The 27,267-nt window shown below is 52.8% G+C and overlaps 2 protein-coding genes across 2 annotated transcripts; both read left to right on the top strand.

Annotated features, from left to right (window-relative positions):
- Positions 1 to 430: 430 nt before the first annotated feature.
- Positions 431 to 23,431, top strand: Stard3 (StAR related lipid transfer domain containing 3). Its single transcript, XM_021175883.3, has 15 exons — positions 431 to 562; positions 14,404 to 14,676; positions 17,463 to 17,540; positions 17,881 to 17,958; positions 18,079 to 18,132; positions 18,849 to 18,966; positions 19,128 to 19,226; positions 19,443 to 19,498; positions 19,829 to 19,921; positions 20,494 to 20,556; positions 20,673 to 20,768; positions 21,078 to 21,157; positions 21,234 to 21,338; positions 22,300 to 22,393; positions 22,778 to 23,431. The coding sequence occupies exons 2-15, from the start codon at positions 14,455 to 14,457 to the stop codon at positions 22,880 to 22,882; spliced, it is 1,341 nt and encodes a 446-aa protein (XP_021031542.1). The 5' UTR covers positions 431 to 562; positions 14,404 to 14,454; the 3' UTR covers positions 22,883 to 23,431.
- A 2,543-nt stretch (positions 23,432 to 25,974) lies between these two features.
- Tcap (titin-cap) lies at positions 25,975 to 27,225 on the top strand. Its single transcript, XM_021178420.3, has 2 exons — positions 25,975 to 26,228; positions 26,425 to 27,225. The coding sequence occupies exons 1-2, from the start codon at positions 26,119 to 26,121 to the stop codon at positions 26,816 to 26,818; spliced, it is 504 nt and encodes a 167-aa protein (XP_021034079.1). The 5' UTR covers positions 25,975 to 26,118; the 3' UTR covers positions 26,819 to 27,225.
- The last annotated feature ends 42 nt before the right edge of the window (positions 27,226 to 27,267 follow it).

Below are 27,267 nucleotides of genomic sequence, written 5' to 3'. Positions count from 1 at the left end.
GCAGACATACTAGCTCCTGAGGGAGATGGCTAAAAGCCTGGGGAGAACAAGGGTCCTTTAAATGTGTGTGATGGATGTGGTGCTGCGCGTCGGTAATCTCAGAACTTGGAAGGCTGAGTTCGAGGCCAACCTGAGACCGTCTCAAAAAACGAAAAATGGATTTCTCCAAGGGATTTGTGCTCACAAATCGGCCCTCACACAGTTCCCCTTCACTCCACAGTGTCAGGCCTATATGATCTAATAACCAAGACACCCTGGGGTTCTGTCCCGTGCTCTTCTTGCACCGTCTCACACAGTCTAACTTCGGTTGTGGCTTCGCTTCCGGACCTCGTCTACGAGAGAGGGGCGGACCGGGGCGGAGCTTCAGGGTCACACGAATCCCGATTGGCTTTGGGGGCGGGCTCGGGGGGCGGGTTGGCTTTGGGGGCGGGCTCGGGGGAACGGGCTCAGCGGCGGAAGTAGCGCTGCCGGGAGCTCTCCTTCCGCTCTGAGGAGTTGCCAGGCCGTGGAGCGGGACTGCGGCTGAAGCAGGAAGAGTGGGGGCCGTGGTGACATGAAGCAGGTGGGTCCTGCGGCGGTCGCAGGCACCGGGCAGTGGTACGAGAGCTGTTTCTACCCGACAGATCCCGCTTCCCTGCCCGGTGTCCGTCTTTGGTTCGGTCCGACCCAGCCCATACCCCTCGCGCTCCGGGTTCCGCCCCCTTCCTCTCTACTCGCTGCTGCGCGCGCAGGGCTGGGGAGGGGGTGTCTTGGTCCTTACCGGAGAGGGTCCGGAGGAGATCTGAGGCCGCTTTCCTAAGCCTTCTTTATAGTAAGAGGAGAGGCAAGGAGTCGGTATCTAAGTATTATGGGGACAGAATTGGGTGTGGGAAGGGGTCAGACTCAGGGAAAAACATACTAATAGGCTGCCTCTCTGCCACCCGCTGTTTCCCACAACTTCCGTTGGAAACATCCACGCATAGCTTCCCAGCGATATCAGAAAGAAGGCTCTTTAAACTCTTCTCAGAAGTGCTTGCTACTGTTGGCTTTCATTCCTGACCTACTTCCACCCTTTGACTCCCCAATATTTCCCGATTTTTCCTCTTACCTCTCTGACAAGAGGTCAGGAGAATTTCTTTACATTCTCTCTGGCCCAACCCGCCTCACTGTGCACTGATCCTCATCCACTGTTGTAGCATCAAGTCCACGTCCACTGAATATTCAGATTGATGATAGCAGCACATCCCCTTCCTGGGCTCCAAATTAGCTGCCTGTCAATTATGCCTATGGGATACCTTCACTTTGGGATGATCTCACAGGTTTCAAACGTGAGCTGATCTTTTCTCTGTAAATTTATCCTTCCACTCTTGTCTTATCCAGGAGAAAAACTCCGGAATTGCCTTAACATCTTTTACCCTGTTTGCTCAGAGGTGCCAGTATAGCTAACTCCCTGAACCTTCTCTGTCACTACCCTTGTTGACGTGTCTCTGGACATTTCCAGCAGCTGTAGTCCTAACTGCTTGCAGACAAGTCTTCAGAATCTAGCTCTTGCAGACTTTTAGATCACGAGTCTGATTATGTCACTTGCTTGCTTCCCATTGCCTGTGGGGAAACAACTGTGTGCTTGTTTACTGTAAGATGTGCCTGGCTCACATAGGTTTCTTCGTGTATACATCAGCACCTCTTTCCTCTCTGATCTGCTAGGCCTCCTCCTGATGTATCCTTCAGTGTCCTGCTCAGAGAGCACCATCTCCACACTGCCCACCTCCACCTCAAAGGCTGGCCACCCTGCCCATCTGTATCCTCTGAACACCCTTAGTGTCATAGCTGACATATAGACCCATGCACCAGCCTGCTTGAGTTTTGATATTGTTTTGAGACCTTGATGAAGTCAGTATCTTCCTTTCCTCTTTTGGAAGATGGAGATAGTAATGTGCCTACCTTGTATAGCTGTGAGGATGAATGAAGTACTGTGTAGTGTATGCATCAAGGGACCAGGCCTGTGAGTGCCTAATGAACACACGTTAGTTAACTTACCTGTGTAAGAGCACTCTGGTTTGCTGGTTATGACTTAATTTCATCAGCTGCTTGAGAATGCTTGGTGTGGCTCGCTTCTCATTCTGTCCCTGGGTCCTAAGGTGAAATCCTGGACTCACTGGGAACAGGATCTGGACCTACTGAGTGGAATACTATTCAGAAGTGGAAAAGATCCAGCCTTTGCGGTTTTGTTTTCAGCACTGCCAGGGGAAAACAAACAAACAAACAAACCAAACCAAAAACCACCTTGGCACACTGGTGGCACACACTTTTAATCTCAGCACCCGGGAGGCAGAGGTAGGTGGGTCTAACCTGATCTACAGAGTTCTAGGATAGTGTTCTTTTGCAGTCATGAGTGCCCATCCCCCTTCCCTCCACCTGAGTGATTCTCCTGAGCCTCCGAAGGCCCCTCCACCCTGTAGCTTCCCTCCCCCTCACTGTAGCTCAGGCCCCATGCGTCTTTCTCTGGGAGACATGGGCCCTTGTGTATACATTTCTGAAAGCCCTTGTCACGTCAGGCCAGTATGGATTTATGTCAGTCTTCCTCACTAGACCCAGTGACCCCGATAGACTAAGCCAGAGTCTTGTCACACTGCAGGTCCTCCTGTGTCCTGCTCTTAGCTGAGCTCCTGCACACCTGGGCTCACTGGAAGGTTGTAGTGTGGGTTAAGACCAGAAATCCCGGGGCTGGCTGGCTCCTCTCATCCTGTTGAATGCTGGTGCCTTTTGCCTCCTCTCTGCAGACGAGGAAGCTGAGCCTCAGGGGAGGTTGTTTCAAGTCACTCAGTAGAGATTTAAAGATGTGTAGCTTAATTTCAGATGCATAGCCATGTCCCAGGCACTGCCTCTGTCCCAGCATCCAAGCGAGCAGCTGGCACATCAGTGGACAGGACAATGAATAGCATGCCATTTTGTTAGCTGTGTGCTCCTCTGAATGTTTTCTGGCTGGAGTGCAGCAAATGTAGGCTTTTGTCTGGCCAGAGCTGGGCCAGGGAGGAGCCTATACACCCAGGCCTTTTCATGAGAGAGCTCACAGCTCTCAGAGGGGCCAGCCCTTTCCAGAGTGACTCTGGGGACTTGACTTCCTCAGCCTCAGTTTTGACCCAGGATCACTAAAGAATGGAGTGGAGTCTGACTCACCAGCCCCTGAGTGGGCCAGAGGTCACGGAGTCACTGAGCTTGGGGCATCCTAGAAGGGCAGGGTGGGGGCGGGGGCTGAGCAAGCCTGGCACATGTGGTGGGCTCTCCAGTTACTGTGTGGTCAGACCTGAGTCTAGGAAGGAGTGGCCAGTTCCTGTGCTAGCCTGACGCTCCTCTTCCTACTTAGCCCTAAGGAAAGGGGAAATGGAAACCACTTTGTGTTTGCAGTCATGTTTCTCACAGCTGCCATGTGCCCTGTCTCTCTTCAAACTTCCACTTCCCCAGGGCCGAGGACCTTCACAAGCCCTCTGTGGGTGTGTGGTTAGGGAGCCTGAAGCCAGTCATTCCTCGGCTGAGGGCAGGAGTCACCAAACAGGAGAGCTATCCCTGATAGGTTTCCTGAGGCAGGGTCCTCCTAACCCGCAGGCCAGACGGACCTCTGGTTCGGGCACAGAGCCCTGCTACATCTGCCTGGCCCTGGCCTGTATCGTGTGGCAGGGAGTGGTAGGGGGATCGGTCATTAAGTAAGCACAGGTGGAATTTCTCATCCCTTCAAGCTCCCTTAGGTAGGTGCCTCTGCTCTCCGCTTTACAGAGAAGGACACTATGTATGAGGCTCAGTGACTTGGGCAAGGATACAGCCCAACAAAGAGTGGCCCTGGGCTTTTGATTTCAGGTCTAATACTGACTGACAGGTCTAATACCTGTTCCCTCTCTCCAGTTCCAGGCAGAATTCACACTTCAGTAAAACAGCTTACTTAATAGATAACCTGTGGCTTGTCACTGTGACCTGGGCAGCCAAGACTCAGGTCTAGCGATGAGATAAAGGTGGGGCTGACCTGGAGGAGTCCTGAGGTCAAAAGGACTTTAGATGGCAAAGGAAAGCTTTGCCTCAGAGGTGACAGTAGCTCTCTGGCAGTGGAAGAGGTTGTTCTGGAGTGAGGAAGTGGAGAGCCTGTTGTGTCGTATCAGAGCAGCCCTCAGTTATAGGGGAGTCAGGTGTTAAACCCCACATCTAGAGAAGAGAGCCAGGGTCTCTCCTCCTTCCTAATGTTCCTTATCCAAGGCCCTTCCCCTTGCATTACCACAGGGCCGCCGCCCGCCCTGTGCATCCCCAACACGTGTCCGGGAGAGAAGTCTGTAAATGATCATCCTCACGTTTCCTGGAGTGCCTCTCAGGTTGCGCAGCAGTGCGCAAGGCTGTGGAGCGTGAGTTCCAGTAAGAGAAAATGGCGGGAAACCTAGGGAGACAGCGGTGTTAGAGTAACAAGTGCTTTGATCAAGAAGACAGCTAAGGGGGGGTGGAGCCTGAATAGGAGGCTCCAGAAAGTTCTCTCTATAGGGTTGCTTCCACAGAAACCAGACTGGAGCAAGGGGACAGTAGTGCAGGAGTCCTGGAGTTGGAACAAAGTTGGTGTGTCCAGGGACAGCGAGGACCAATGTGGCTGGAGTGGAGAATTTAAGGGGAAGAGACAAAGGACTGGGTGTGGGCTGTGGACCATAATGGGGACTTTGGCTTTTACTCTGCTTGCTCTGGAAGCCACTAGAGGATCGGGACTTTGGGAGATGTCTGACCTTACAGGGTTCCTGTGGCTGTTAGGTTAAGAGTAGACTCTGAGCCGGGCGTGGTGGCGCACGCCTTTAATCCCAGCACTCGGGAGGCAGAGGCAGGCGGATTTCTGAGTTCGAGGCCAGCCTGGTCTACAAAGTGAGTTCCAGGACAGCCAGGGCTATACAGAGAAACCCTGTCTCGAAAAACCAAAAAAAAAAAAAAAAAAAAAAGAGTAGACTCTGGTCAGGTATGTACTGGCTGGATTTGGAAGGACCTGCCCAAAATTCTGTTGGTGTTCTGGATATGGCGAGAGGACCCTGGGCTCCCCAGGTGAAGGCTGGGTGGCTGCTGAGCTTGTTGGGGGCTAGTGAAGTCTCTTGTGTAATAGGTCTCAGCTCAGTGGGAAGACCCCTGGGCTGGGTCAACTTTGCTCTGCTCTAAGAAAACAGTGGACATGTTTTGGGACTCAGCCTTCTTTTCCCCAGGGGCTTATCCTTGCATCTCCTGGTAGGGTGTGTGATGAATAAGGGAGACTGTATACTGGGTGGCACTGCAGGCCACGACCAGCTGGGTCTGCTGCTTGTGTATTTGCAGCAGGGCACAGACCAGGGCTGACCCGATACCCAGTCCTGACCCAAAGACAATTCATGGATTTTTTTTTTTTTTTTCCTGCAGAAGAGGCAGGTGTATCAGGGATGTTCCTTGAGGCATCTCTGCAGGGCCAGGAGGTACCGATGTTTGTCCCGTTCTGCAGCAGAGGGGGATTGACTCAGAGAGAAGTGAGAAGCCAGTGCTTGATCCTTCTCCCAGCTTGGAGCCCATTTCTCAGCTGGCTTCTCTGTCTCCCCTGCACGTATCCCCAAGTTCCCCATAGCAACCCCCAAGATTTAACATTTCTTGGGGCACACAGAGTCTCCTGGGGTGCACTGCCTGTCTGTCCTTAGGAAGTGTTTGAAATTTTTTTTTTTTTAAAGATTTACTTATGTATTTATTTTATGTGAGTACACTGTTGCTCTCTTCAGACACACCAGAAGAAGAGATTGAATCCCATTACAGATGGTTGTGAGCCACTATGTGGTTGCTGGGAATTCAACTCAGGACCTCTGGAAGAGCAGTCAGTGCTTTTAATCGCTAAGCCATCTTTCCAGCCCAGTATTTGGCATTCTTACATAATCCACTGTGCCAGGCACTTCTGTTTGTTTGTACTGCCAGGCAGTTAAGGTCAAGAGAAGTATTCCCAGTCTGTGGGTTCAGCAGGTACAAGAGCAGAGCCTTAGCCATGAAGTCACAGGAGCCATGGCACACAGTTACCTTGGGCAAGAAGCTGTAGTCCACAGGATATGGAACTGCAGGCAGGTGGCTGAGGCCTCTGGCCTGGGGAAGAAAGCTATAAGAACCCTTTCTGTGCTCCTGCCACTTAAGGGCCGGGTTCACGGTTGGGGTCTTACCTGCTTCTCCCGTCTGCATGGGAAGGTGCTGGTGCTAAAGAGCCATCCTGGCACACTCCTTAAATCTTCTACACGGAGCCAGGACAGACCAACTTCTGCCCCCACCTTAACCTGGCAGGGGTGGGGTGGGGGTCGACCTATGCCTGGAGGGGGAGTAACTCAGCCTTTGTATGACCAGGGATAGGAATGAGGGGCTGCAGAGCTTGCTTTGTGCCACCGCGCAGGTTGGTTATATAGTACAGCTTTGAACCCAGATCTTTCAGGGTGGCTTTTCCTATCTGTCACAACTAAGCTCTCTGTTTCCCTTTTATCTGCTAAACTTGTACCTCAGCCTCTGATCAAGTCCTGCCCTCCCCTCTGACACTTGTACAAATAGCATCCCTGTGATGTAAGAATTTCAATGCCTCTAGTGTTTGTAGAACTAAGCTGTAAAATTTTGGGTGGGTTTGGGGAGGAGCCAGTAGGCAGGAGAGTGAGCAATCAGTATGTGTGATAAAAATATGTAACAAAAAAATTGCCAATTTAACACTTTTAAATGTATAGTTCAGGTGTGCGCTCTCTTACTATGTGTGTGTGTGTGTGTGTGTATAAAATCAGGCTGGAGAAAAAATGGCTCATCAGTTAAGAGCATTTGCTGCTCTTTTAAAGACATGGAGTTCATTCAGTTCCCAGTATTGGGCGGCTCAAAACTGCCTGTAGCTCACTGGGAATAGTGGCTCACACCTTTAATCTCAGAAGGCAGAGGCAGGCAGATTTCTGAGTTCGAGGCCAGCCTGGTCTACAAAGTGAGTTCCAGGACAGCCAGGGCTGCACAGCTTGAAACCCTGTCTTGAAAAACAAAAAACAAAACCAAAATGACAAGATAAACTGCCTGTAACTCCAGCTCTGGGAACCCAGACCCTCTTTTGGCCTTCAAGGGTATCCACATACACATACACACACATATAAATAATAAAATAATCTTAGGAGGGGCTGGAGTGATTAAGAACATGGGCTGCTTTTCTTTCTTTCTTTCTTTCTTTCTTTCTTTCTTTCTTTCTTTCTTTCTTTCTTTCTTTCTTTCCTTCCTTCCTTCCTTCCTTCCTTCCTTCCTTTCTTTCTTTCTTTCTTTCTTTCTTTCTTTCTCCCTCCCTCTTTCTTTCTTTCTCCCTCCCTCCCTCCCTCCCTCCCTCCCTCCCTCCCTCCCTCCCTCCCTCCCTCCCTCCCTCCCTCTCTCTCTCTCTCTCTCTCTCTCTCTCTCTTTCTTTCTTTCTTTCTTTCTTTCTTTCTTTCTTTCTTTCTGCAAGGTTTCTCTGTATAGCCCTGGCTTCCTAGAACTTACTCTATAGACCAGGCTGGCCTCAATCTCAGAAATCTGCCTGCCTCTGCCTCCCAAGTGCTGGGTTAGTTAAAGGCGTGTGCCACCACTGCCCGGCTATGGGCTGCTTTTCAAGAAGACCTGAGTTTGCCGGGCATGGTGGCACACGCCTTTAACCCCAGCACTCGGGAGGCAGAGGCAGGCGGATTTCTGAGTTTGAGGCCAGCTTGTTCTACAAAAGTGAGTTTCAGGACAGCCAGAGCTATACAGAGAAACCTTGTCTTGAGAAACAAAAAACAAAAAACAACCCCCCCCCCAAAAAAAAAAACAAAACAAAACAAAACAAAAAGAGGGCTGGTGAGATGGCTCAGTGGGTAAGAGCACCAGACTGCTCTTCCGAAGGTCCGGAGTTCAAATCCCAGCAACCACATGGTGGCTCATAACCATCTGTAACAAGATCTGGCTCCCTCTTCTGGAGTGTCTGAAGACAGCTACAGTGTACTTACATATAATCAATAAATAAATCTTTAAAAAAAAAGAAAAAAACAAAAAGAAAAGGGGACTGGTGAGATGGCTCAGGGGGTAAGAGCACCAACTGCTCTTCCGCAGGTCTTGAGTTCAAATCCCAGCAACCACATGGTGGCTCACAACCATCTGTAACGAGATCTGACGCCCTCTTCTGGAGTGTCTGAAGACAACTACAGTGTACTTACATATACTAAATAAATAAATCTTTTTAAAAAACAAACAAACAAACAAACAAAAACAAAAAGACCTGAGTTCAAGTCCTAGCATCTACCTGCATGGAAATTTACAAACATCTACAACTCCAGTTCCTAGGGACCCAGTTCCCTCTTCTAGCTTTTGAGAGTACCAGACATGAATATGGTGCATAGACATACATGCAAGTAAAACAATCACATACAGAAAATAATTAAAATTAAAGAAGGAAAAACCAGCTTAGGGCTAAGGACACCGCTGCGTTGTAGAGTGGTTGCCTAGCAAACATGGAACACTAAGTTTAGTCCCTAGTGCTGCATAAACGGGTGCCACTGATGTGTAGTCAGCACTTGGGAGGCAGAGGCAGGAGAACCAAAGGCTCATTGGTTCTTGGCTACGCTGTAAGTTTGGGTCCAACTAGAGGTATATGAGATTATGTCTCAGAGAAGAAAATAAATATCGCTTACAAGCTCTGCATATAGTTCATCACTGCAGCCCTCGCTCAGTGTGCGAGGCTCTGGGCTATATCTCCAGTACTGAGAAAAGTTAAAATGATGGAGCTGAGGAGACCAAGTCTCAGGAGACCAGACCACAGGGCCAGGCTCTGAACTCAAGTCCATTCCATTTTGCTTACGTGTTTGTCTGGCTTACGGTGCTGCATCTGGATGCATTAGGCAGCTGTGCGTTACCTCGGAGTCCATTGCTCAACTCAGCATCCCCATTGCAAGCTGGGGCCAGTAAGAGAGCAAGTGAGGTTGCGGTGACCCCTTCCTCGTGCCTCGGGAGCCACAGGAGCTGACCCACTGTGTGCACACACCTGCCTCCACCCCCACTTCTTCCTCATCCAGCTTCTGACGCCTTTCCTCTGCTTCCTTCCCACTCTCTCAAGCCTTCGCAGCCCAGCTTCCTCAAGCACACAGGTGTAAAGTCTGCAGCCATCCCCTGTGGACTGTGTGCTCTTCAGTCCTGACACCTCTGAAGGTGCCTGTGACAGCAGGCAGTGGGCTGCGGGATGTGGGGAGTGTTGTTCCTAGGGGTTCCTTTCTGCCTCCGTCAGGCTGTAATTCTGGTGGCTGAAGGCCTCTGCCCCTTGGGCCAAACAAGTGCTTGGGGACCCCTAGGAGCAGGTCCAGGTCAAGGTGGTCTGACTACCAAAAGCCTTTTGAAGCCACCTGAGTGAGTTGAGTGTCACACTGTGTCCCAAGAGTTCTCCACGGCCGTGCTGGACTGGAGGACAGGGTGATTGTGGGTCTCTACCACAACTGCTGCCCACAGCAGACTAGATTTGGGTTTTTGTAGCTTAAGGATAGAAACTTGTGCATGCTAAGCGAGCCCTCTCTCTACTTCTGAGTACACCTCACTACCAGAAATCTGATTTTTTTTAGCTTTTTAAAATCTAAATTAGATAAAGCTTTATTTATTCATTCATTCATTCATTCATTCATTCTTTCATCTATCTATTTATTTTCTCTTGCTTAGAAACAGAAGTTAGTAAGAAGGCCTTGTCATAGGGGCTCAGAATCAGCCTTGGTCTCCTCTGGGCACCAGTGCTTCATCTCTCTGTAGACTTTGAGCTGCTATTTTTTCTTTTGAGGAGGGTGGCTCTTGGCCAGCTTCCCCTCAGCCGTTCTCTAAGCCCCAGTGCATGGCTCCCACATGCTGCCATCTTCCGCTCTCCCAGCCCCCCCAGCACCTCTGTTCTCAGCCACCACAAGGGCGTCTGGGTGTGAGCGTCAGGGTGGTTGCTGCTCCAAGCATGTCTCACACCAAAGCTGCTGCCACCCGAGCCCTGTGCCCAGGGAGGGACAGGCAAGCCAGGGACAAAGATAGACAGATAGAGGAACGGACCGAGTGAAGAAGCCACAGTGCTTAGAAGTGAGATTGGAAAAGGAAGGGAAGAGGCACAGAGTTGGTTAGAGGTGCTGAGAGCAGCTCTGGAGAGGGAGAGGACTAGATGAAGGTCCAGACAGACATGGGTGACAGGATTTCCTGTGGGCTGTGAGCAAACAGGTGTTCTCATGCGTTACTGCTAGGAATGCCAACTGCTGAGGGAATCTGGCAGTGCCTAACTCAACCACGAATGAGGGATGACCCAGAAGTCCTGCTTCTAGGGAATCTGTCTGGAAGGTACACTCCCGACAACCTGAATGCATACGCATACACGGCATTCAGTGTTGTGTCTCTGGTCATTACAAATAGAAACGTTTGTTCGAAAATATGTAAGAAAAATATTAAAAATCAAAAAAAAAAAAAAAAGAAACGTTTGTTCATCTGTCACCTGCAGCTAGGGCTGGGGATGTAGTTCAGCAACACAGTGCTGGCCACACATGCAGGGCCCCGTGCCGATCCCCAGTACAGAGTGGTGGGGGGGAGGTATATAAATAGAGTGCCAAGGCACCTCTGGTAACTTGACTGTTAATCCCAGCTCTCAGGAGGCAGGAGTGGATTTTGAGCCTGGCCTATGGAGGGAGATCTAGTCTTAAAAACAAAACCCAAAAAACCAAACCACCGGGCAGTACTTGGGAGGTAGAGGCAGGCAGATCTCTGAGTTCGAGACCCACGTAGTTTACAGATCAAGTCCCAGAACAATCAGGACTATACAGAGAAACCTTGTCTTGAAAAATAAAAACAAAAGTAAAACAAACAAATAAAAAGTACCAGTCAGTTCTATAAACAGATGCGCTCCTTTATAAAGATGGATGTGACCGGTTGTAGCTGCAGGGTGCTTGCCTAGAGTGCATTCAACCCCCATCACCAAATGCATGCGTGGTGGTGTGCACCACCTAATCTAGCCGGTGAAGGCATGAGGATCAGAAATTCAAAGGCATCCTTAGCTACATGCATAGTTCAAGGCAAGTTCTTAGGTACACAAACCCCTGTCTCTAAAAATAAAATAGGGCTGATGAGCTGGCTCAGTTGTTAAAAGAGCTTGCTGCCAAGCCTGAGGACCTGAGTTCAATCACTAGGGTCCTCATATGGTAAGAGGAGAGAACCAACTCCCACTAGTTATTCTTTGACCTTGCAGACATGCTATGACACATGTGTCCCCATGAACATGCAGGCATGCACACCCAAAAGAATTAATAAGCTGAGAGATGTCTCAGTTGCGAAAAGCATTGTCTCCTCTTCTAGAGGACCCGGGTTCATGGCAAGGGTAGTGGAGCACATCTTTATACCAGCACTTGGAAGGAGAGGCAGGAGGTCTCTGTGAGTTCAAGGCCAGCCTGGCCAACATAGTAAAATCCAAGGCAGCCAAAGCTACATAGTGAGGCACTGTCTTTAAAAAAGAAAAGAGGACCTGAGTTCAATTCCCAGAATCCACATGGCAGCTCACGACCTCAGTTCCAAGGGGTCTGACACCCTCTTCTGGCCTCCGTGGGCTCTACTCATGTGAGACACAGCCATGTATGCAGGCAGAACACGCATACACATTACAGTAATAATTTTAAAAACAGGGTATGGTCATAGATTGTGTTGGCATCCTAACACACCTGTGCTTCAGGGTGTGGCTTTATCTAGAACCAGGGCCATCACAGATGAGATGCCATCGCCCAGGAGCCAGTAGGTCCTAATCTAAAAAGACTGATTCTGTGTGACTAGTGTCCTTCTAAGATGACAGAGCCAGGGAGAGTGCTTTGTGAAGAGTGTGGCAGAGACGGGCGGAGTTGTAGAGCCAAGGAATGACAGATTGCTGTGCACCACCAGAAGCTTGGGAGCCAAGCACTGCAGACGGCCCTGCTGGCACCTCGATTTCAGACTTCTAGACTCTGGAGGCAGGGGAGGGCATGAGCGTTCTATTTTTTTAAAACTTGTTTGTTTTGTTTTCTTTTTTTCTCTTTCCTTCCTTGTGTTGCTGGGGGTTGAACTCGGGGGTTCTTGCACATGCTAGTCAGGGGTTCTATTTCTGGGCTGCATCCACACCCCAGATTCCTATAGAGAGTTGTTCTGGGCTTGGGTTTTTGTGAAGCAGATGAGGGGGAGGCTGGATCTCAATAAGTTTCCCAGGCTGGCCTTGAACTTAACAACTTTCCTGTTGGATTATAGGCACACATCACCCTGCACAGCTCAGATTTCTCTTTCATACAAGCTGCACTGAGGGTACAGCTCAGCTGGCAGAGTGGTTTTTTTCTCCAGCATGCGCTAAACCCTGGGTTCAGTTCCCAGCTCTCAGAAGGTGGCAGGAAGATCAGAAGTTCAAGACTGTCCTTGGCTCCATAGGCCTAGGCTCCACGAGACCCTGACTTCAAACAAAGAGGCAAGCAAAAGCATCTGGGAGAGAGAGAAAAAAAGAGAGAAAAATAAAAGTGAATTCTAAGCCACTCTGAAATGCAGTCAAGAAAGAGACTGGAGGAGATGGAGGGAGGACACAAGAAATGTCACCAGCCCTGGAGCTGGGGCTTGTCACAGTGAGGGATGGATGTTCTGCGTCTGTTGTCTGACCTCAAGCTGCTAGCGATGTGGAGAGTCCCATTGCCCCTGGCCTGTCACATGCCCTCTGCTGGTGGCTCCATCTTCTGGAGCCGACCCAGCTACCCCCCACCCCACCCCCAGTGCACTCTAGGGGGTCATGTACAGGGCTGTCCTTGGATCTGGGAGGTGGCTTTGGGTTCTCTACTGAGAATATTCTGTCTGCCTCTATTTGTGGGATTCACTCAGAGGCAGAGGGATGGACTGTCCACTGGCCACAAACCAGGTCCCTTTAGGACTTGGTAGGTTAAGGACCCAAAAGGTGGCAGACAGAAAAGTTTTACAGGGGTTGGGGATTTAGCTCAGTGGTAGAGGGCTTACCTATCAAGTGCAAGGCCCTGGGTTTGGTCTTCAGCTCAGAAAGAAAGGAAAAAAAAGAAGTTTTACAGATCAACATCAACAGATCAGAAAGGAGGGTGCTCCATCCTCTCTGCGAATCAGGGACAGGAGTCTAAGACTCCCCTTCACTAGCTACCTCCCCACCCCCACCAACTGCCAAGATGCTGTGTTAATGCATGCTGGAACTGGCCAGTCTTTGGCCTTCCTTTCTCTCACGCAGGGGTCCAGGGGTCGGTGTCCCATGTAACTCAGCAGATTGGTGCAGCAGGGGCCCTAGGCATAGGACATGGGACCCTCAGGCTCACTTTGCCTTTGTAGTCTACTAGAGTCCCACAGTTGCACAGGATGCTCAGGGCTAGATCAGTCCCCTCGCCCTAGAGCCTTGGCTGTCTCACCTGTGTGGAGATCCATCCTGTCCTCCTTGGGCAACAACAGTGGGTTAGCCTTGGCCACGTGGACACTGGGCAGCAACAGTGGGTTGGTTAGCCTTGGCAGTGGCAGGCTTTGTCCCATTTCTCTCTGCTGTGCCTCATGGAACCGAGGGCCAAGAGACCTGCTGGGGTATTCACGTATCCAATAGTCTGTTACAGAACACCTGCTGTGTGCCACACGAGGTGCCAGGCTCATGGGCGACATCAGTGACCAAGTCAGTCAAAGCCCTATGCCTACCCTTGACACCATCCAGTGGGATAGAGGGACCTGACTGAAGACCCAAGTGTCTGTGCTAAGTCAGGACCAGGGGGCTGCCCAGCTAGAAGAAGTTGGCAGAATGCCGGCCCTGCCTCACCCCTCTGCTGGGACTTGGGGGAGCTGAGGGAGGGTAGGAGGTGGGGAGATGTCAGGTTCCTGCCTTGGAGCAGCTTCACTTGGGGCAGCTTCCCCCAGCCGCCTTGTGAAGAAGGGGTTGTTGAACAGGAAGAGTTGATAGTAGCTGGGGCGAGGATGGACTGTTAGAGAGCAGGGGCCAAGCTGTCCGTCATCCCAGCACACCAAGACACTGCTCTAGAGCCCCTCCCAGTTGCCATGGATTAGGGGTGGAGGGGCTGGCTGGCTGCTGGGAGGGAATTTGCTTTGTGCTTTGAAAACAATGAACAGAGCCTGGGGCCCTCTTCTCCTGGGGGTGGGGGCGGAGGCAGGACGAAGGCTGTTGACAGGACCCGAGGCTAGCCTCAGTCTGTGCAGGACAGACTGCGTTCCCAAGATTCAGAAGCCAGTAAGTGCCCCCCTGCTTGGGGATCCCAGAACCTACAAGCTGCAAGACAGAGCAGGTGGTGTGTGTGTGTGTGTGCACTCAAGTCTTGCCAGCTAGTGAAGCCTGGTGCATGGGGGACTTACACAGAGCTGTGGGCCTTGGTGTAGGGCAGGGGTACCTGGGGGGTGATGACATTCCTGGGACCCTGACAGCCACTTCTCTCTTCCCCCCAGCCCTGCCGCTGAGGCCCCATTGTCTCCACTTCAACGTGGGGGCCCACCAGGATGAGCAAGCGACCTGGTGATCTGGCCTGTGACTTGGAGCGCAGTTTGCCGGCCCTGGCCTCCCTGGGCACCTCACTGTCCCACAGCCAGAGCCTCTCCTCACACTTCATCCCGCCACCTCTGGAGAAGCGCAGGGCCATCTCTGACGTCCGCCGCACCTTCTGCCTCTTCGTCACCTTCGACCTGCTCTTCATCTCCCTTCTCTGGATCATAGAGCTAAATGTGAGTGGGGATCCATGTTGTGGGGGAAGCGGGTTCTTAGTTCACCCACTTGCCACATGGGAGGGGTGCCTTACCCATGGGCTTGATTATCTGGGTTGATGAAGAATGGGAAGTGAGAATGGTTGTATTTACCTTCCACATAAAGAGAGTTAACAGGGTCTAAGGGTAGGGGGCCAGGGGTTGTTATTTGTCCTGGGCTCCCAAGAACCTGAAGAAGCCTAGTTGAACAGATCTCTAGCTCCTAAGCTGAGCTTTTAGCCTGTGCACCATACTGCCCCCTAGTGGGGGACTCTGCAAACAGGAGGAGAAGCACCTATGGCCGGGATGGGAACATTTTTGCCTTCTTTCTTACTTTGCTCTCTGGCTCATCCATTTATGCAGCAAACATGTTTTGGGGCCCTTCTGTGTCCCAGGGGCTAAGCTCAAATAAAAAACATGGGGCAAAACTTCAGTTCTTGGTTGGTGGCTGTGGTTTTGGGGACTGCTGCCCGATGGCTTAGAGATGAAGCTATCTCACAGCTCAGCATCCACACCCATGGGCCTGATCTGCCCGAGCCTCAGCACTCACAAAGTCAGGGCCCCCGAGCAGGATGTCCCAGACCTGGGTCTGCCTCAGTGTTCTCTCTGTTAACTGTGGGATCTCAGTCCTCAGTGCCCCCCATCAGAGTCAAAGGGCCTTCTTCCAGGTCCCAAGCTTGGCCTTTCTTGATATCAATGAATAGTTTGGGAAAGGGGTTAGTTAACAGCAAGCTGGACAAGAAGTAAATTTGGCTCTGGTCATGAGCTGGAGCAGCGAGGAAGGGCTCTGAGGGTGGGTGAGCACCCGTGCGTATCCGAGATGAACTAGTACCCTTGGGGTGCTGCAGGCACCAGTGAAGAGGGCATTGGGTCATCTTACTGGTAAACGTCTGAGCTCCCAAGGCCCTATGGTGTCTTCCTTTTGAAGGTCCTGACTAGCATCGGAGCCACCCTGCATCTCACCCACACCCCTAACTGAATACATATTTTATAAGCAGAGAAGACGTGGGGAATGTTGATAATTTTGCTTTTGAAATTCTTTGGCTGACAGCCGTGATTGCTCAGAAGTCATCATGCATCCCTGAGAGTTCGTGCAAAGTGATAGAACATAGCCCACAAACAAACTGCCTTCCGGAGGAAGAGTCTCAGAGCACTGGGTTTAACTCCTAGCAGAGTCAGTGTGACATCCCACTTGGCAGACAAAGGATGACAGGGTGCGTGCATAGCCCTGGCTGAAAATGTTATAATTTCAGCCGTTTTGTTTTATTTTCTTATTTTGGGGAGAGGAGAGGAGAGGAAGAAAGAGAGAGAGAGAGAGAGAGAGAGAGAGAGAGAGAGAACGAGAGAGAGAGAGAGAGAAGAGAAGAGAAGAGAAGAGAAGAGAAGAGAAGAGAAGAGAAGAGAAGAGAAGAGAGAGAAAGAGAATATGTGTGTGTGGTGTGTGCATGCATGTGTGTATGTGTGTGTATATATATGTGTGTGTGTGTATATATGTGTGTGTATGTATGTATGTGTATATGTATGTGTATATGTGTGTGTATTATATGTGTGTATGTGTGTGTATGCGTGTGTGTATGTGTGATGGGGAGCACATGCCTTAGAGAGTCAGTTTTCTTTTTCCATCTCCTTATGAGTTGGGTGAAGTGTAGATAGTGAGGTTCGTTTGCATCCCCTGGCAGCAAGAACCTTTACTAACAGAGCAATCTCGTTTGTCCCAGTTAGGAGCTTTTAAAGGTTTCTAGTACAGGCTCACCCCAAGATCCAAGCTCAGTGGCCTGAGCTTTTGACATGTGGCCCCAAGCCGGGTGTGACACACATCTGTAATGCTAGTATTTGGGAGGTAGAGGCAGGAAGACTAGGATTTCAAAGTTACCCTTGCCTACATAGTGAGCTAGAATCCAGCTTGGACTAAAGGAGACCCCATATCAAAGAAACTCCTCCAAGAAATCACTCCGAAATCCAGATGACCTGCCAGAGCAGGAAGCCCCAAGTCTAGCTGATTGTCAAAGGGTCTTTTGGGGCTCCATTACCAAAATCCTCCCCTTTCTCCAGGGGCTGCGATCTCCATTCCCCTCTGAGGAGTTGAGATACAATCTGGTTCTTGGACTCTGTCCAGACTCCCTTGTCTCTCCAATCCCTGGACATTGGCGTCTGAGCTAAGGTGTTAAGTGTCTTATGTCAGGCTGGGCAGGGACACAGCAAGCAGTGCAGGCTGACTTTTCATGCCGGCCCGGCCCCTTGTGCGAGGCTCCCGTGTGAGGCTCAGCAGCAGGGCTGTGATGGATCTCACTCATTAGGCTCAAACCTAATTGATTGATTTGCCACCTGGGGCTCTGTCTGACACCACTATCCACCCTGCCCCCCTCGTCCCACTCGGATGGTGGCTGGCAAGATGGAGAACCAGAGTGTGGGGAGAGAAATGAAATTATAGAACAGGCAGTCTCCGGGATCCATGAACCAGCTCTGCCCGGGCCTGCCATCTCCCCTGCACAGCCCACAAGCCTCTGGGCCTGGACCCTCCTGGACAGTATACTTGACTTTGGTCTGGCCTTTGCGGGCTGCCTGGGACCTTGGGGAACCAGACTAGTGTCTGAGGTCTTGGGCTGCTGGCCCAGTTCCCTTGTTGCTTTGTGAGCCCTCTTGGTGGCGGCTTGTCATTTCTGACTCTGCTCCGGATGGATGCCCTTGGCAGGGGCTCCTCTGTGGCTGGAGGAGGGGCATCCTTCAGTTACGCCTGCCCTCAGTACCCTTCCTGTCTTCCTCTGCAGACCAACACTGGCATCCGGAAGAACTTGGAGCAGGAGGTGATCCACTACAGCTTCCAGAGCTCGTTCTTCGACATCTTTGTGAGTGAGCTCCCAGCAAGCGCAGCAGAGCACCTTCCTGGGTTTTCCTTCTCTATCCCACATCTGTTCTTGGCGGGAGGGGGGGGGCAATCAGCTCATCCTCTGGCAGCCCTCAGTCTTCACAAAGCTCCCAAGTGGGCCCACCTTCAGAGAGCCCAAGGTAGGGGCAGGAGATAAAGACTTTGCAGCAGTTTACACACAGTTTCTGCCAAGGAAACACTGAGCCCTGCCCTCACCCGACGTGAGGTTACCCATGTGGGAGTCAGGAGTGGCAGGGAGCCCCCTGCGGTAGGGCTGGGGAAGCCAGCCAGCCTCTGATGTTCTCCCCTCTCCACACCAGGTTCTGGCTTTCTTCCGCTTCTCTGGGCTGCTCCTGGGCTATGCTGTGCTCCGGCTCCAGCACTGGTGGGTGATTGCGGTAAGGTGCCATCTGCGGCAGCTCCGAGGCCTTCCCTGGTCAGGGCTGGTGTGAGGGTGCGTGCAGAGGATGCTCTCCCCAGCCTCCGCCTTCCCTCCTCCCCCACTTTTTGCCCGGCAGGTTACCACACTGGTGTCCAGTGCATTCCTCATTGTCAAGGTCATCCTTTCTGAGGTCAGTGGCTCAGGGTCCAGCTGGTCTGATGGGCATCCAGCCCGAGGGTGGGCTTCTCTTCTGAAGGGTGTGGGGAGTCTGCCCCTGCTATGTCGGACAGAAGGGAATCTTCTCTCATTATTTGCAATGAGTCATCCTTACTGGCTTCCCTAATTTATACCCCTGTCACCCTAAGGGTCAATAATTCTATATCTATACCTCTACCTAATCTATACCTACACTTACACCTACGCCTATACCTATATTTGGAGACGGGGACTGTAGCCCTTGGCTGGCCTAGAACTTACTGTGTAGACAGGCTGGCCTCTAACTCACAGAGGTCTTCCTGCCTCTGCCTCCCAATGGCACCACCACACATGGCTCTCTTTTTCATTAAACCAGGCTTTCATATGCTGATAACCATGAACTGCTGTTGCTCGCTCCCCACCCCAGTCTGGGGTTACAAGCCTGGGCCACTGTGCTGATTTATAACGTGCCGGGGATGGAACCCAGAGCTTTGCACATGTTAGGCAAGCCCCCTGTGATCTGAGCTACACCATCTAGCCAGAATCACTCTTTCCTGCCACAGACATAATTCATCTTAGACTCGTCCCTAACAGCTGGCACCAGGAATAGGGTCTATCTCGTCTGGCTAGCCAGAGCTGGTGGCCTCCTGGGAGGGCTCTAGGTTTGGGGTAACCCTTGCCATGGAATTCAGTATTCTCCTTCTGTCTTAGTTGCTCAGCAAAGGGGCATTCGGGTACCTGCTCCCCATTGTCTCTTTCGTCCTGGCCTGGCTGGAGACCTGGTTCCTTGATTTCAAAGTCTTACCCCAGGAGGCTGAAGAGGAGAGATGTGAGTCTCAGGGTTAGAGCCTGGGTGACCTGGGTTCTCAGAGGGCCCTCTCAGCTCAGAGAAATGCCTTAGCCTGAGCCATTCCCCACGTTATCAGCCTCTCTGAGCCCAAGGTGGAACTCTTGGTCTGGGATAACGGCTGCCCATGTCTCCTTTGCCAGGGTATCTTGCTGCCCAGGCTGCAGTTGCCCGTGGACCCCTGCTGTTCTCCGGTGCTTTGTCTGAGGGCCAGTTCTACTCTCCCCCAGAATCCTTTGCAGGTGAGTGCTGCTGGGTAGGGAGCTGCCTTCAGGGAGGAGCTGTGTGGGGAGCCAGGTAGGCTGGGTCTGTTCTTTCTGTTCCTTCTCAGGCTCCCTGGGGAAAGCCAGCAACCCTCTCCCACACGCTCAGCCCCCACATTCTTGCACTCATCTGTGAACCCCACCACCTCCTACTCTCGCTCCCCACCCCTTGTCATCCGTTCTTGTTTTCAACAGGGTCTGACAATGAATCAGATGAGGAAGTCACCGGGAAGAAAAGTTTCTCTGCCCAGGTGTTTCTCTGCCCTCCTCTACCCTCCCCTTGGAATGGGTCAGTGCTGGGCTCACTCACAGAAGGTAGACCTTGGCCTGAATGCAAGCTAGGGACTCTCTATTGGAGTATCTGCCCTGCCACTGGCTGCTCAGGCCCGCTGACCTGCCCCATGCTTGGAGAACTCAGGAACAGCAGGCAACAGAAAGCATGCAGGGCCAGGGACAACAACCTGGACCCCACATGCGGCTGGGCTGGTCTCGAGAAGGGTTGTGGAATGTGTGCAGAAAGAACAGGCTTGGAGCAAAGAGAGCACAGGTCCCCGCTGACCTCCTTCTGCCCCCCTGCCCAGGAGCGGGAGTACATCCGGCAGGGAAAGGAAGCTACTGAGGTGGTGGATCAGATCTTGGCCCAGGAGGAGAACTGGAAATTCGAGAGGAGTAACGTAAGGAGCCCCCGCCCAACCTGGCTTAGCTGTGTTGGTAGGACTGAGGAAACTAGAACCCTCTCCCTGCCCCAGGGAGGTGGTGGGGTACAGAATTGGAGCTAGCTAGAGCCTGGGGTCAGCCATTCAGCAGGAGGCCAAGCTGGACTGGTCTCTGTCTCCCCATTTTCCACAGCCCAGGCCTCACCTCCCTGGTGTTTGGCTCCCTGGGATTCAGGTTTTGAGGGGAAGCCAACCTCTGTCCTGTGTGTGGTATTTTGGTTCATGATCAAAACAACATTATCTAAACGAGATTGCAGGGAGCCAGGGAAGCAGGGACACATGCCCGGGTCCTTGCTGGCCAGTTCCTCTGGCAGCCCTTGGCAGCCTGGAGCTGCGGGTCTGGTTTCTCACGGCTGCAGTCACAGCTGAGAGCTCCTGCCTTTCAACGTGAGCGCAGAGCTGGTCTCTGCACGTGCCCCCGCTTGCCAGAACAACCCTGTTCTAAATGCTGCGAAGATGTCCCTAGACTCGGGAGCTTGCCCTCCGGTGTCCTCCACCCTCCTCCCCATCCCCCTCTGTCCTTGCCACAGGAGTATGGGGACACTGTGTACACCATTGAAGTTCCCTTCCATGGCAAGACCTTCATCTTGAAGGTGAGTGGGGAAGGAGACCCCAGAGACAGGTGCTCCGTCTGAAGGGCTCCTGCCCAGTCTCCCCACCAGAGGAGGTCTCTCTTCTGGCCTCCCTCAGCCGTGACCCCCTCCCACAGACCTTCCTGCCCTGTCCTGCTGAGCTGGTGTATCAGGAAGTGATCCTGCAGCCCGAGAGGATGGTGCTGTGGAACAAGACGGTGACTGCCTGCCAGGTGAGCCACCCAGGTCTCGCCTGCCACCTCTTCACCTGTGGGTCAGGCCCAATCATGCCTTCCTGTAATGGTTTCCCTCCAGAGGCTCTGTAGTGTCTCTAGTTTCTACTTATAAAGTAGGTGCTGCTGTGGTTGCCCCAAGAGGCAAGAAGGCTCAGTGTGCTTACCTTGTACCCAGCCTGGGCCTGCAGGGAGCAGTGGCTCTTAGTACAGTGTCCCCAGCTGGGAGGAGACTAGTCAGGAGTTCCAGAGGTGCTGGGGCATTGCAGGGCTTCCCCTGTACCTCAGGTCTCCCTGGTTGGTCTTTAGATCCTACAGCGGGTAGAGGACAACACCCTTGTCTCCTATGATGTGTCATCCGGAGCTGCAGGTGGCGTTGTGTCCCCCAGGTGAGCACCCAGGTCCTCTCCTCTCGGCCACACCTCCCATACTCAGGACACCTGTTCTAACCTGCCTTACCCCTAGGGACTTTGTGAATGTCCGACGTATTGAGCGGCGCAGAGACCGATACCTGTCATCTGGCATTGCCACCACACACTGCTCCAAGCCCCCCACGCACAAATATGTCAGGTGAGTCTGGCCTCCCTAAAGCTGTAAACAACTCCGGGTACAGTCTGTACAGCTGAACAACTCCCCTCTGGCCCCAACACTGAGGCTGAAGTCCTGTTCTAGTCCCTGCTTACCAGGCCTTGTCCATCCCAGCCTAACCCTGCTAATTCCTGGCACTTTGCCACCATCCCCCAAGGCTGGAGGGGGTGTGTGGATGGGCAGCTTGCTGGGGTAGCCCTAGGAACGGGCTGGGGAGTGGCTGTGGCGCTGGGTTCTGAGTTCTGGGGTTCAATCAAGGTAGTTCACCTTCTCCCTCCCCGTTCTCACTGCCTCGCCTGTGTGGATGGAGGGGGAGTGGAATTTAGGCTCTTTTGCTTGTGGAAGGTGGGAGGGGACCCTAGCATTCCTCCTGGCTGGTCGAGGCTGCAGTGCTGGGATGCCAGGTAGATCTTATGTCCCCAAGAGGTAGGGACTTGTCAAGAAGTTGAGATTAGGGCTCTCTGCCTTGGCTGCAGTGGCCTGGCCTTGCCAGGGGGTTGGCAGGCTGTGTCCTTTGTGTCACCTCTTTATCTGTGGCTTAAGCGTGCTCAGCAGAAAGGCCATGGGAGGTGAACAGGGTGGGCCTGCTGCCTCCTGAAAAGACGCCCTGTTCTGGAGGCCATGATGCTGGATGCGGGTGATGGAAAGTGACCACAGTCTCCCAGTTATGGCTTACTGGACATGTCCGTACCAAGCAGATAAGGGCTGGTTGGAGGTGAACTCCCTGCCACTGTGGGGCGAGTGTGAGTGCCATCAGGCTGAGGTAGGCAGGTCGAGTGGGTGTAGAGGGCAGGTCCTGCAGCCCCTGGCTGGCTCTGGGCCAGACTCGGGCGGGGAGGTAGTTGCCCCTTTCACCACAGTCCAGCTGGGCCAAGAGTGGCGGTGAGGACGGCCAGGGACTTGCTTGGTTCAGCAGGCCTCCCCTGTGCATTTCTCTCCTTAGAGGGGAGAACGGCCCCGGAGGCTTCATTGTGCTCAAGTCAGCCAACAACCCCCGGGTCTGCACCTTCGTCTGGATTCTTAACACAGATCTTAAGGTGAGGTCATGGCAGGAAGCAGCGTGGCTGGGGAATGGAGTCTGGTTGCTGTGTAAACATGGCTCCTCTTTGCTTTCCTCACGGACCCCCCAACTTTAGTCTCCTAGACTGGATTGGTAGCAAGGTCCAGCTGGCCTTCTAGCCTTGAATTGTGGGAGACACGTGACCCCCCCAACCCCCTTTCTCACTCTGATTCCTAAGGCTCCAGGAGGGATGGATGGCTGCCAGTCTTTTTATGTGGCTAGTGCCAAGGCCTGCATACAACATGTTCCTCCCTCCAGGAATAAGGGGGGAGGGGAGCCAGGCAGATCCCAGAATACCTCTACTAACTAAGAGACCCTGCTGAAGGCGAGCTGTGATGTGCCTTTCTCTTGCCTTTCCCAGGGCCGCCTGCCTCGGTACCTTATCCACCAGAGCCTTGGGGCCACCATGTTTGAATTTGCCTTTCACCTGCGGCAGCGCGTTGGAGAGCTGGGGACCCGAGCTTGAGCATGCTCCCGCGCCACCCTGCGGGCCAGGGTTCTGTCCACTGCCTCCCGAGCCAGAAAGTGGAACTGTTTGGCTTTCCTGCTGCTCATGAAGGACTTTGTGATAAGCAGAGGTGGCACCTCATTCCCTGGCTGTCGTATTCCACTAGGCCATGCTGCCCAGGAACAGGGTCCTGAGCAGTTGTGGGGTTCAGTACCTGGACTCAGGGGTTTCCCAGACTGAAGGAGCCGGGACTGTCTTCCTCTGATGACTTGTGGCGGAGACTGTCTGCATGCCTCACTGGGCATCTTAGACTTGGTCACAGAGGACCTGGGCTTAGGTGGGGCAGGAGAGCATCCGATTGCCAGTGTGAAGGTGAGGGAGCTCTCTAAGTTTTGTACCATTAGTGAAGGGGTCTGTGACCCTATTCCATACATATCGTGGGGATACAAGGCAGGGGACGGCACTGCGCTCCTGCCTCTCCGCGCCCTTACCCTCTACGAAGGCCTTCTTGGGGACCTTTGTAATGATTTGAGCCAATAAAAACATGAAATAAAAAATAAAAATGCAGGGTGCGATATGGTGCATTCCTTTAATCCCAGTACATGGGAGGCAAAGGCAGGCAGATCTTTGAGTTTGAGGCTGGCTTGGTTTATATAGTAATTTTCAAGTCAGGTAGACTCTGTCTACTAAAAAATAAAATTCATTCGAACAAAGAAAAGGCATTGCTTGCTGTAAGGCCTCGGGGGGATCTTCACTGCAAGGCTGAGCCTGGTAATGCTCAACAGAAACACCACCCAGCCCCTCACCAGCACCCAGCCCCTCACCAGCACCCAGCACCCAGCCCCTCACCAGCACCCAGCACCCAGCCCCTCACCAGCACCCAGCACCCAGCCCCTCACCAGCACCCAGCACCCAGCCCCTCACCAGCACCCAGCACCCAGCCCCTCACCAGCACCCAGCCCCTCACCAGCACCCAGCACCCAGCCCCTCACCAGCACCCAGCACCCAGCCCCTCACTAGCACCCAGCCCCTCACCAGCACCCAGCACCCAGCCCCTCACCAGTACCCAGGGTAAGCAGTTTCTAGGTTCTCCTTTGAAGGGTTCTGAAAGGTTCTGAGATGTCCCAGGCTCAGGTCTGTTTGCAGCTGGAGGTTGGAGAGATGCCCACTGAACCACGGGCCTGAAGGTGGCACCTGGGCTTCAGGGTTACTGAGGTACCTGTGGCACCCAGACAGACCCTGAGTCTACAAGGCTCACCTTGGCCCTGGGCCCCAACTGTCTTCACATTGGAAGCACATTGGAACCTGGCTGGGTTCCAGGGCTGGTCAGGTCCCCTCTCCCTCCTCCCCCCCCTCCATGCAGGCTTCTGAAGGAATGTTAGCTTGGAGCTGGGTGGGTTTTCTTGGTCCTGGCTAAGTGCAAGACCCCAGGCAACCCTTCCTTGAGCCTCCATTTCCTGTTTTGTCAAAGGAGGCTAGGCCTATAGGGTCGTGACATGAGTGTTGTACAACGTGGGCCAAGGCCTTGGGATTCAGTAATGCGCCATTCTGAGTCTGAGAGGAGCAAGTGCTCTCTCTGCTGTCCCCAGGAGTCTCAGCCTCTGTTGCTGCTGCTTCTAGATAGGCCCTTTCCTCACTCCCGCAGCAGCACCCTCATCCCCCACCCCCACGCCCCTTTTCCCCCAGCCTCGCCTCCTTGTCTACCAGCTTCTTGTACCATGAATTATATTCTGGGTGCTTGGGGGAATCTCATGGCATCTGTTTTCCTCTGCTGAGGGGAAGGAGAGAGAGAGAGACAGAGACAGAGAGAGAGGGAGAGGGAGAGAGAGAGAGAGAGAGAGAGAGAGAGAGAGAGAGAGAGAGAGAGAGAGAGAGAGAGAGAGAGAGCACTAGTTCCCTCCCAGGTAAAGCAGTGGAGCTGCCCAGTCCCAGAGTTCATTCCACCATGGCTAGAAAAGTAGATAAGGGATTGGAGAGATGGCTCAGCAATTAAGTGCACTGGCTGCTCTTCCAGAGGTCTTGAGTTCAATTCCCAGCAACCACATGGTGGCTCACAACTACCTGTAATGGGATGGGATCTGATGCCCTCTTCTGGTGTGTCTGAGACATGACAGTGTACTCATATACTTTAATTAAATAAAATCTTTTTAGAAAGATGGAAAAAAAGAAAGGAAGGAAGGAAGGAAGGAAGAAAGAAAGAAAGAAAGAAAGAAAGAAAGAAAGAAAGAAAGGAAGAAAGGAAGGAAAGAAAGAAAGAAAGAGAAATGAAGGAAGAAAGGAAAGAAAGAGAAGAAAGAAAGAAAGGAAAGAAAGAGAAAGAAAGGAAGGAAAGAAAGAAAGAAAGAAAGAGAGAAAGAAAAGGAGAAAAAGAGAAAAAGAAAAAGAGAAAAGCAGATAAAGGGAGACTTGGAAAGGGGCAGAGACTGCTCCATGATTATATAAAATAGAGCCAGCTTGAGGCTGGTCTGGGTCTCCTAACCCTGTTCAATGGGCTTTCTGTGTCTGTCTCACAGTTTTTCTCTCCGTGCAGGCAGATGAGAAGGGGCCACCTCCCCCACTCTTCCCTCCATCACCCCGACTGGTGGGACTTAGGAGAACACTTCTCTAATGATTGGCCCTGAGGAACGAAAGTGCACAGACTCATACCCAGAGGTCGGGTGTGGCAGAAGTGTCCTCTCCCCTGCTGGTGTGTTGCTGGTTAGGAACTAGGCTTTCTGTACAGGCAACTTGAAGACTCGGTTATGTGATCCTTCTGGTCAAGAGACCTCACTATGGTATGTGCCCTTGAGCTCGGGAAGGAGAGACGATCCGGGCAGCATGGGGCAGAGTGAGGAGGGCATCAGTTCCTGCTTCTCCTGTTCTGTTTACAGACAAACTGCTGTCCTCCCTGAGCAAGGGGGGAGCAGAGGAAGACAGTGCCAAGGTGGCACGAGGCTGGCCATGTGCCTGGTCCGAGGTGGTGTTTGCAGCATGCCAGACACCCGGAGGTGCTACTCTGAGAACCCAGGTCCCCAACAGAGCATCTTGCAGGCTTTGAAAGCTGACCTCTGACCTGGGAGCAACCAGAATCTGGGTACCCCAACCCCCGCCCTGGACTCAGAGCCCCATCACCACCAGTGAGTCTTGGCTCTGCTTATAGCATCTGACGCCAGAGGGGCTGAAAATAGCCCCTGGAGAAGGGGGAGAGGGGGAAGAAGGGGCTATTTAAAGGGCTCCGGAGGAGCAGGGCATAGCAGAGGGAGCAATCAGAAATCATGGCCACTTCAGAGCTGAGCTGCCAAGTGTCTGAGGAGAACCAGGAACGCAGGGAAGCCTTCTGGGCTGAGTGGAAAGACCTGACTCTGTCTACCCGGCCGGAAGAGGGGTGAGTGTGAATCATCGGGGAAGCTCTGCCTCTGCTCCCCCAAAGCACCTGCTACATATCAGAGTACAAACCCCTGAAGTTTCTGGGGCCCCTCCCCTGCTCCAGGGATCTAGCCATCCCAAGGAGACCCCACTTAGCCCAAGACCAGAGAAGAGCTGCCCTCGGTTCACCACCTTTGTCTCCTTTCCACTTTCAGATGCTCCTTGCACGAGGAGGATACACAGAGGCATGAGACCTACCACCGGCAGGGACAGTGTCAGGCGGTGGTACAGCGCTCGCCATGGCTGGTGATGCGCCTGGGTATCCTCGGCCGTGGGCTGCAGGAATACCAGCTGCCGTACCAGCGGGTGCTGCCCCTACCCATCTTCACGCCCACCAAGGTGGGGGCCTCCAAGGAGGAGCGCGAGGAGACCCCCATCCAGCTTCGGGAGCTGCTGGCCCTGGAGACGGCCCTGGGCGGCCAGTGCGTGGAGCGCCAGGACGTGGCTGAGATCACCAAGCAGCTTCCCCCTGTGGTGCCAGTCAGCAAACCCGGGCCCCTGCGCCGTACCCTGTCTCGATCCATGTCTCAGGAAGCTCAGAGAGGCTGAGATGGACTGTATGACTCAGACTCCGCTGTGTCTGTCTCAGGCTGGGCACTTCCTGGCTAGGACAATGGAGGAGAGCTGCTGGCAGTGGCTGCTTTGTAGTTTGCCCAGAGGTGGGAGCTATGGGAGGAGGGAGCCCGAGGCCAGGATGCCTAGGTATCCTGAGTCCCCACAGGGAGGGGAGCGAGGATGGCGGGCACTAGGAGTGGAGAGCTGAGCACCCTCAGCCCCAGAAGAAGAGATGAGAGATCCTGGTGAGAGGAGAGAGGCCCCTGGAAACGGCCTGCTCGGGAACAGATGGAGTAGGAGAAGGATGTGCAATGCTCTGGAAAGGAGGGGGATGTGAAGAGGGTGGAAGCGGGCAGGCCCCCAGCACCCTCTGTTAGCACTGCAATAAATGCTCAGCCATGTTCCATGCTTCTTTCTTTCTTTGTGGTTGGGGGTGGGCATGA

Source organism: Mus caroli, unplaced genomic scaffold, assembly GCF_978045245.1.
Source record: "Mus caroli unplaced genomic scaffold, Mus_caroli_1 scaffold_13, whole genome shotgun sequence".
NCBI classification, from domain to species: domain Eukaryota; kingdom Metazoa; phylum Chordata; class Mammalia; order Rodentia; family Muridae; genus Mus; species Mus caroli.
This window is presented reverse-complemented; position numbering and strand designations above follow the sequence as displayed.